The following is a 10,766-nucleotide window of genomic DNA, read 5'->3' as shown; positions in this document are numbered from 1 at the left end:
TATATATATATATATATATATATATATATATATATATATATATATATATATATATATATATATATATATATATATATATATATATATATATATATATATATATATATATATATATATATATAACAATTGGAGAAAGGGATACAATTTTGATGTAATTATATCTCTCCCAAAATAAAATTTCATATTTTAGAGTAAATACAGTTCCATATGGCATTGTAAACTATTCATAGATTAGTCATAGCATTCATACTCCGTAAGATTAGGAGATTTTTTAGAACCGTATTATATTTTTATTGGTGATATAAAAATTTGAGCCTTGACTTGGTTGAAATAGTTGACAAGACATTAATGCTTTTGTATTAACCCCTCTTATATTATTTTTGACCCATTCTACCCTTTTATTAATATTTATATTCGGACTAAATTCCCCTTTTTTCTTCTACACATTGAAATTATATATAAAAGTACTTCTCATCGAGATCATAACACAATTGTCAATGTTTCTGTCTTTTATTTAGGTTATATTAATTAATAATTAAACATTTTTATAAACCAAACACTCCAAACAGCGCGTTAATTCCGTATCCCATTAGCATTCCAGTCGTTGAAATCAAGTGTCGGATTGGTACAATTTATATTTTAAAATACTTTGGTCGATTACAATATCGATTACTTAATTCTTAAGTACTAAAATATTCCTAGGTTAGGAGTACTTAAACGGCAGTACAATGTATGACGAGTTGCTTTCTTGTGTCATTATTTTAATTAGTATATGCCTCTATGGCCTATATTGTGTACTTATTCCACTTCCAGGTAGTTTCTCTAGTTGGTCAGAGGTTGTGCCCTTTTATAATCGAATTCTATTGCATGTACTCCCTATTTTTACCCTCTGGTAACTATCTTAAGAAAGAGTAAAATTTAAGAGTATAATTTCAAATTAGAAGTAATATTTTTGTTTATAGTTTGTTGCTCTCTTATAGTATAGGGTAGGTTTTGGCACTTATATAACTTATTAGAGTCGTCACTCTCGTTATGGACAAATTTGGATTTTTTTTTACCTAATCAAGGTTGCTTCTGACCTGAATATCGTGTTAAAAGCGTGTATTAGTGAATGTGTTGGGCTTAAAAAGTCTGAGTTGTCTTACATTCTCGAGAAAGCTGATGCGTAAATCTTTGTCATTTACCACCTCCTATGTGGGGACATGCTTAAAAAACAGCACTTCGTAATTAATTAAACTAGTATATACAATTTCTCAGAACCTTGGTTTTCTTCGTTCACACCTAGGCCGCTTGATTTCCTCAAGTCAAGCCATTTCTGCCCGAAAGTTTCTTTTGGTTCTTTTCTTCTTTTCTTTTTTTGGGATGAGACTGTTGTCAGTGGCTTCATAGGATACACGTGTCTGCTTTTTGTGGAAGTCATGTGAACATTACAAGGTTGAGTAATACATGTTCTGCCTGTTTAATTTATTCACGAGCGCGTATAGATTCTGTATTTTTGTGGGGATTATTTATTTTATTGGTGGTTCACATTTTCGTGATTTTTCGTTTCAATTGTTTGGGTTGTAGATGATGTGACAAGTGCCATTAAATTCAAACAATCCAGAAAAGGAACTAGCTGCAAGTTGGCACTGTATTGTTCAATCTATTTCAATCCAACACTATTAAGCATCAGCTCATGATATGTTTTATTTGGAATTTGACTATTGACTTCTTGAGAAATTAATATTTCTTGAAAATCTGGGAATTAAATTAGAAATTTTAGTAGACTTGTTTTGCTTGCAGGCAGGCCTATATAGAGTGAGTAGAAGTAAACTTTCTTGTACTTAATTTCTGTGATGAATTGAATCTGATTCATATTATTCCTGTGTATGGGATTCATGGCAGGTACTTGTGTTGCTTCATAGCAATTTCATTCATTTACACATGCAAAATTCCATGTGTATACTAGAGAAGGATGTTTGGCCCAAAACTTTCCTTCCCACAGCTTATAATTGATATGCGTGTCACTATTTGCATGGCTGTCCTTTCAGCCAAATTTCTTTGCGTCTTCCCTTTCGTTTTTTAGTTCTTGGTCTGTATTATATTGTATCTTATTTCCTTGTTCCAATAGCCTACCACCTCTACTAGCTGCTATTATATTCATTTATAATTCTCTCAATTCTATTTGTTTCCTACAATAAAATGGACTATTATATATAAATTTGTTATGGTGAAACTCATTTTGTTCTGCACATTATTAAACCCATTCTAGCTTACTTCCTCAGACATTCACTGTTTACTTATTTCTTTTTTTTTTTTGTTTCATCTTTTATTTCTGGTATGATGGATTGATGGAGATATATATATATATATATAATATATGGATGACCCTGACAGCATGTATTTATTTAAATTAAATTTGAGAGAATAATTGTAAATAACGATTATTAAGCATAGGTTGTCAAATTCTGCACTCCATAATTAGAGGACACATGGAAAGTAAAATTGTTTATTTTTGTTGGTCTTGTTTTGCCCTTTAATGGACCCGGGGGTGGGTTGGTGGTAGTTAAACTTGAGATTCCCTTAACAGTTGGCACACAGTTGAAGGGGGTGGTTGGGGTGGAGCCAACGGTTTTAACCTTAGTAGTCTATTTGTAGGATGCTTGACAAAATGGAAAGTTATTAAAAATCGCTGGTCCTTGTCGGTGTTTTGATGGAGACTGCACCAGATAGCAGCGAATTGAATAAAAGCTAGCAGACATACTTCTTTTTAAAGTGGCCATGCATTCTTGAGTCATCGAGGTCGACTTAAATAATTTTTTATTCCATTTCATTGTCACTTCTTATCAAATCAAATTTAGTGTTCGTTTGTTCCACTATTATTTGCATCTTATGTTCCTGGAGGAATCCGTATTAATCATTTATGTACACATGTGAAACTATTTCTACATAATCATATCTTGACCCCACCCTTCTTTTATATTTGCATATTTGGTATATACATGTTTGTTTGTTATTATTTTTTCTAAGTGATCAATTGGTTATTTGTAGAGAGGACACGTTTAAACTTTTTTTTATAGCGTCTTTTCCAACTAAAAAATCTGTACAATTCGTTAATTAGAGAATAACGTAAGAAAGACCTTCATTTGACGATTCAAACCCAGTGTTTTTGAATTTTCGAGGATTAAAATTTTTATGAATAGTTTTGGGTGCTGATATAAATTTTTATTTTTATTGATTTTACAATAAAAGAAAATTTTCTTACATTCACAACTCTTTGTTTGTTAAGTAGGAAAAATGAGGGACAACATTCCAAGGTTTTACAAGCTTGTTGGATTGCCAAAGTGGCTTGCCAAAGCCCACAATATTGAGGCCTTCGCGAAAGTCCAGTATGACAAGTATCACCCCAATGAATATTCTGAAGAGGAGCCTATTCACCCTTTATCAACCGAGCCCATTATTGGAGACTCCAAATGCAATTTTTGGCTGGTTAGTTTTCACTTGGCAAATTAGTGTGATTGTCCACACAGTTATGTGACTATAATCAAATATACATTTTTAATGTACTAAATGTACATTATTTTTGTACTGAATGTACATTATTTTTATACTATAAAAATAATGTACATTCAGTACACAAATAATGTACATCCCCTAAATATAATGTACATTATTTTTATATTGAATGTGCATTATTTAATAATATGGTCCACACAGTTGTGTGGACCAAACAATGATCGTTTTCACTTCCCCACATTTTTGCTTTGTCATATCTTTTACCCCCACCGTCTTGTCTAATTTGGAGAAGAAGAATGTTGAAAGGTTGTCTTAAATTTATTCTCAGCACTTTCAACTTGGTTTGTTTCAGCAAAAACACCCTTCTGCTCTGAGCTCGTTTAATGGGATAATGAGCGCTGCAAAGGGGAAACAGATTGTTGTGTTTTTGGATTACGATGGAACTCTGTCGCCAATTGTTAGTGACCCTGACAAGGCCTTCATGTCTGCTCCGGTAAAAATCTTAAATCACACATATTTCATTACATATAGGTTGCCTATACTTGATTTTTTTTTTTTTTTGGCATTTAAATATTCAGACCCACCCTTGATCTGTTTTGACACTTATGCTGTGCAGATGCGCTTAGCCGTGCACGAAGTTGCCAGACACTTCCCGACAGCTATTATAAGCGGAAGAAGCAGAGACAAGGTATTTAAAATTTCATGTTGAAAAATATATATTACTAATAAATACTCTGTAAAAAAATAAAAATGATATAGTAAGTTTGTTTGTGGATATTTCAGGTGTTTGGATTTGTGGAGTTAGATGAGGTGTATTATGCTGGCAGCCACGGAATGGATATTATGGGACCTGCAACGCAAGTTAAATCCTATGATGCTAAATACCAGACCAGAACAGTTGATAAAAAGGTCGGTTTCATATTACTTAGAGAAACCCCAACAGAGTTCTTGCATAGTTTTTTCAAAACAAAAAAATAATAATCAGAAATTGACATAGTAAATCGGTTTGTTAAATATTGTAGGGGAATGAAATTTCAGTTTTCCAGCCTGCTCATGATTTTTTGCCTTTATTAGAGAAGGTAAGATTATATATATACATATATATCATGTTGTTTTGTAGAATACAAATTTGATTGTGATTTGTGAAGGCACTATCTAGTGTATAAAGTTGTTTTACATCACATACAGATGTTAGGTGAGCTAAAAGAGGCAACTTGTGATGTAAAGGGAGCATTCATAGAGGACAATAGGTTCTGTATCTCTGTGCATTATCGGCAAGTCTTGGAAAAGGACTATGCATTACTAGAGAAGAAAGTCCATGCCATACTCTCCAACTACCCAAAATTTCATGTGACAATAGGGAAGAAGGTCCTGGAGATCCGACCATCGATCAAGTGGAACAAAGGCCACGCGCTGCTCTACTTGCTCGAAGCTCTCGGATTTTCTGACTCCACCAATAATGTCTTCCCCTTTTACATTGGAGATGACAAAACTGATGAAGACGCTTTTAAGGTATCATCCAAACCCATCCCCTTTCATACTCTCCAATATATGAAACATGATTTGCTAATAAGGTGCCTATATATTGTTAACCTTATCTCAAGGTACTCAAGAGTAGAGCGCATGGTTGCCCTATAATAGTCTCCTCTGTCCCAAAGGAGACTATGGCTTCTTACTCGCTTCGCGATCCTTTAGAAGTTTTAGCTTTTCTGAATCGGTTAGCAAGATGGGGCAAGATCAATGCCATAACTTCTCCATGAGATCACTTTCTTCGCCGTGCGACTTGCATTGGCTTGACTTACATTCTGTATATATAAATATATGTGGAGGAGGGAATACAAGGAGGAATGAGAAGAAGTTCATACAAGGTGCTTTTGTTTTTGGAATCCGCCTTGTATAAATATTCTCATAGAGAAAGAATAGTTTAGCAGTATATGTATATTTATATTTATATATATAGTTGGTAAATCTTCAGCTGGGCGAAAGTTTTTGTGCCTCAGCTGCTATATTTTATTCTCTCTGGTTTTCTTTGCTTTTTGGTTATCATGTTTAAAACTCGGGATGTGTTTTTAAGGGTCTATCGGATATGAATGTATTAATGTAAATTACTTTTGTTTAGTTGAACTTCTTTAATTTGCGAATACACTGTTCTTATATTTTCACTTTACTTAATATCCCGATCCCACTGATTGTAAGATAGGTAATGATATAAAGGTCAAATAAGCTTTCAAATATTTTTAAATATACAATTAAGTTATCAAATTTAAAAAAGCGAAATTCTAAAATTCTATTTGAATTTTTTTTTTAGAGTATAATTGTTGAGTTTTAACTTGTAATTATCTAGTTACCATTTATATGGTGACTCATGTTGGCACTTTTTTACTTATGCTAAGTCGTTTAAATTCATGAGTTGAAAAGAAAAAAAAAAAGAAAAAATAACTTTGAGGTGGGTATATACCATCCTTATACCCGAAAATAAGGGAAAAGTAACCTTGAGGTGTGTGTATACCATCCTTATACTATGGTCCATGGACAAGGGTTTACAGTGCAATGTGGACCCTGTTTTATGTTGTAAGCTTTTGTATCTTGTGTTAATGAAATTTTGTACTTAAGAGCATTAATAATGTACCTGACATAAATTAGTAATTATTTTATGAATTTTTGTGTCTTTGTGTTGTAAATTTTGTGCTTATGAACACAAATTATGTACTTAGATTAGATTTAAAAAATAAGTAAATATATAACATGCGTATGTGTCTTTTATCAATGTATTGTGATATTTTGTGTCTTGTATTATGAAATTATATATATACATTACGAGTATGAATTATGTACCTCATTGTTTCAATTCAAGATCCATAATGCTATGTGGACCTTGTCACCCTGGTCCATGATATAAATTGATGTGTATATAGTCATCTGTCATTACATATGAAGTGAAGTTTAATACTGAAGACTAATTTATGTAACTAGCTAGGGTTTGTCTATTCTCAAAGTTTATTCTTGATAATCTTTTTTTTTTTTTTTCAAAAATAATTACTCCCTATAAATTAATAGATTTTGATAATACTAATAATAGGACTAGTCCTTAAAAAGTTAGGGTTCTATGTAATAATTTAATTTAGACCATATTTTATATAATTACAAATTATAAAATAAAAACATAAAATGTATTAAAATATTAAAACTTCAACAAAAAAATAAAATAAAGTGATATTCAACTTTCGATATCAATTACTTCCAAAATCTCATTTTCTTTTTATGTTTCATATCCAAATGGATATTTTCTACAAAATATAATTAAATAACAAGGAGGTGTTGGGCTGCAAATGCTCTTTTAGTCGCTAAACAATATAATTAAATAAATACAAATAGATTACAAGCCCGCAGGGACTATTATAAGACCCAGAAGCAGTAGAGAGATTACTCGTTGCCAATTGAATTTTGTAATGAGAATGGAGGGCAAATTATGGTCCACATAGTAATGTGTTAACTATAACAAAAGGTATATTTTTAATATGCTAAATGTATATTATTTGTATACTGAATGTATATTATACAATATAATGTATACTCAGTACAAAAATAATATACATCTCCTGAATACAATATATATTTTTAATATACTAAAAGTATATTATTTTTATATTAAATATATATTATTTGATAGTATGGTCCACGCAGCTGTAATGATTGCCTCCTCTGGCCTTGCGTCTTATCTCCCTACTAGATTTTTACCATCGACTTCTTAGGTTTATTCCTTACTTATTTAGACCCCTAAAGTCCTTGCCTCTTTGCAGTTTGTACACTATTATTCTATCCTCTTAGGCCTAATGTTGCCTCCACATCCTAGCTCATTGTGAATTCTTCCTAATTTCTTTGGGCTTGTCCATTTGGCCCTTTAGCCCTATCATCCATCACAATTCTTCTAATTGTTTAGACAACCAAAGGAAGTAGCATATGTTGGGCAAAATGATACTAAAACCAGGATTTAAAGCTGTGAAGTGAAAAGAAAAAAAAAAACGCTCACTACCTTTTAGAACAATTTCATTGGTACATAGGTGCAAGGCATAAAAAACGACATTATGCCCTACGGTTACATAGCTATTATATAATTATGTGCACTCATTAACTACAGTTAAAGCGCACTAAATACTGCTCAGATAAAGATATATAAAGGAAGAAAGGAGAACAAAAGGAAAGTTAGTTTATGTTTATGGGATGGTTATTAAGAAATGACAATGATGGGTACTATTTATACTTACCCAGGTGAACAAAGACCATTAGAGGTTAAATCATCCTTGCACACAAGTTTTGTAGAATCAACAACAACCTTACTTGCACCTAGCATTAACAACATTCCCCCCTCCCCCGCCAACTAATGCTAGGAAAGGAAGATTAAGCTCGAAAAAGATGATCGAGCAGTGGAGAATCAACACTTAAGTGTTGGTGTCATAAGACTTAAGCCAACACGTAGTGGCATAGGGTATTCCTTACCTATCGAGTGAACGAATCATGAACTCTACAAACATAAGAATTTGAACCAAATTCCAGGCATTTCTTCTCAAATTTGTGCATTCCGTGATACGATACACAAATGGCATAGAGAACCCTAGGATGCTCATGAGTGTTTCAGAAAGAAGCCTAATATTCTTTCGTAGAAGGTAGCCAATCTTCTCACCCACATAGGTGATCTCACACGTTCTGTTCTTTGTAGACTTAAGATCATTAATATTTATGCTCAACCTCTCAATTATTAAGTAGTGAATCAATTACGTCCGTCTTAATAGAACCACCAATCTCATAGGGTTGTGAATTCATTAAGAGCCGTAGCTCAACCTCACAAGTACACACAACATATGAATGACCAATTAGTGTACTACTTTGTGATTCTTTCCATGACTTCATTTGACCACAAAAGTGGGTCACCATGAATCATCATCTCTTGGGCTTTAAGTCATGCCATCAATATTTCAACAACTAACTTCATAATTAGCCTTCTCTATTAAGGTAAGTTGGTCTCTCGTTCAAAACTTACGTGCACTATGACGAGTACTTTATTTACTCATAAATAGTTCACTTAAGATTTTCATGCTTAACATGAAACTTTCTCTTTTATCATTATTCTTGGTACCAGCCATATATAAACTTATAAGGAAGGAATATAAGGAACTAATTACCTCCACAAAGTAACACTTGCAAAAACTTTTCTAAAAAGTACTTGATCTCTTACCCAGGCTGATCTTTAGTGTCCAACATTGACTCCTTAGTAGACTGATCTTTGCAAATTTGCTTTGTGAAAATTTATAGCAGCTCCACACTTAGTTAATAGACTTAATACATACTCAATAATTGAATATATTTCAACAAACTTGGTTACCTCAAACCACCATAATTACCCTTTAAACAGGAATCATAGGTCTTCCAAGATAACTCAACAAAGATTTTAAATCATATAAATAAATGCCATTGCTAGTAAGCGAAAGAGATAATGGGGTGTTTGGCAAATGGTTGTTAGTTGATAGCTGATAGCGGATTGATTTAGATGATAGCTGTTATTGGATTGGGTTAGCGAATTTGACTAGCTGATAATATTAGCTGATTGTAGAAAGATGTTTGGTAAATTAGCTGGTAGCTGGCTACATACAAAATGAACTTTAAGTACTATGTTATTTTAACATATAATAATAATAATAATAATTTATTATTATTATTATTATTATTATTATTATTATTATTATTATAGAATTTATGTAAAATAGAATAAAATATGTTCACAAGCTTAGGAAGCCCGTGAACACTAATCAGTAATCACATCTCTCGTTGCTAATTACCTTTACGGTGTTAGGCAACGAGCTAATGAGCCTCGTCGACATGCTCAAGCACTCCATTGCCTAGTACCGTGAAGAGACAATGAAAGTAACAAGATTGGCAGACGAGATTGCTAAACCCGTCTACACAGTCTCGTTGTTTAAAAAAAATATTGGAGGGTGTTTTGGAGAAAATAATTTATTTTTTCAAAAAGCTATTTTGAGAAGCTTTTTAAATTTTACCATTTTGGAGCAATAAACTGTTATAAAAAGCTAATTAACCAAATATTCATATTAGTTGTTTGACCAAGTCCAACATCTAATAGTAGCCAAACAAGCCAAAATTGTCTAATAAATAAGCTATTTTACCAAACAAGGCCAAAGTTGTTTTTGAGAGACATAAATCTCATATCGAAAGAATATATTCAAACTGACATTTATTAAAAAATAATTTATCTACATAAATTTCAACAAGGTGGGTGAGTTGATTTGAAATTACTTTAACATTTAAAGTTATTTCAATTTCACCATTCTTTCCTTCACTTTAGGAAATTCATGACTCATATATATCATTGATATAATGCATATCAATACAAAATTTATATTTATTCTCAAATTACAAATAGCTCCTACTTATTTATAAAATGATAATTTAAATCAATGTTATCATTACAACACTTGGGCAATATATATTTGAAAGACTTATATATTTAATATGTGAAAGTAAATCTTATTCAGGTAAGAATCAAGTAGCACTTCAATTAGCCTGAATGATCAACACCTACTTCTTAATTAAAAACTCTCAGGTCAAGTGGTGAAACCGAAATTTACTTAAAAACCACATTCATAGATAGAGTATTCAAGAATGTTCAACTTTGTATTGAGGATGTGACTTTTCCAAGCTATTAACAAATTATGATATTTAGATTAAAGCCTTTGATATATGTTTGTTACCTTTATTTTTTTTTTTTGAAAATGTTTGTTACCTTTATATGAAGTGTAAACTCTAATACATGGTTTAACATATACATCATACATACCAAGTGCACATGATAACTATGACGCTTACCAATGCTAGCCATATAGGCCCACAATTCTTGTAGTCATCAAGCCATTCCAGTAGCTCAAGTTCTGAGTTTCTTCTCTATATCTTGACATCTTTGAGTATTTTCATTTTTTTTCTATTGTATTATGACTAGTACGTATGGAGATTTTTATGTATGTAATCCCTCTATACAACTCAAAACATCTATATAGATTTTATGAAATCATAAAAAATAGTCATGCACACATATTAATGATAATTAATTTAATTAATGAGTCGATATATGCATACGTATATGATCTATATACAAATGTTAGACCAAAATAATTGGTCAAATCTCTTGGTATTAGTATTAGTTTAACATTTCTATCAGAGCAAAAAACCATAGAACTCATACAATGTAAATCATAATATGA

At 31.7% G+C, this 10,766-nt stretch overlaps 1 protein-coding gene across 1 annotated transcript in view; it reads left to right on the top strand.

Annotated features, from left to right (window-relative positions):
* The window catches only part of LOC116012270 (probable trehalose-phosphate phosphatase 3), a 9,144-nt gene extending 3,512 nt beyond the window's left edge, over positions 1 to 5,632 (top strand). Inside the window, exons 2-8 of the mRNA XM_031251773.1 lie at positions 3,272 to 3,468; positions 3,848 to 3,988; positions 4,112 to 4,183; positions 4,279 to 4,404; positions 4,518 to 4,574; positions 4,684 to 5,007; positions 5,100 to 5,632. Of these exons, the coding sequence (XP_031107633.1) occupies positions 3,277 to 3,468; positions 3,848 to 3,988; positions 4,112 to 4,183; positions 4,279 to 4,404; positions 4,518 to 4,574; positions 4,684 to 5,007; positions 5,100 to 5,255 (1,068 nt within the window). The 5' untranslated portion in view covers positions 3,272 to 3,276 and the 3' untranslated portion in view covers positions 5,256 to 5,632. The remainder of the gene's footprint in view (positions 1 to 3,271; positions 3,469 to 3,847; positions 3,989 to 4,111; positions 4,184 to 4,278; positions 4,405 to 4,517; positions 4,575 to 4,683; positions 5,008 to 5,099) is intronic.
* Positions 5,633 to 10,766: the final 5,134 nt, after the last annotated feature.

This window comes from Ipomoea triloba, chromosome 3, assembly GCF_003576645.1.
Source record: "Ipomoea triloba cultivar NCNSP0323 chromosome 3, ASM357664v1".
Lineage (NCBI taxonomy): Eukaryota > Viridiplantae > Streptophyta > Magnoliopsida > Solanales > Convolvulaceae > Ipomoea > Ipomoea triloba.
The sequence above is the reverse complement of the archived record's forward strand: the minus strand, read 5'-3'. Positions and strand labels throughout refer to the sequence as shown.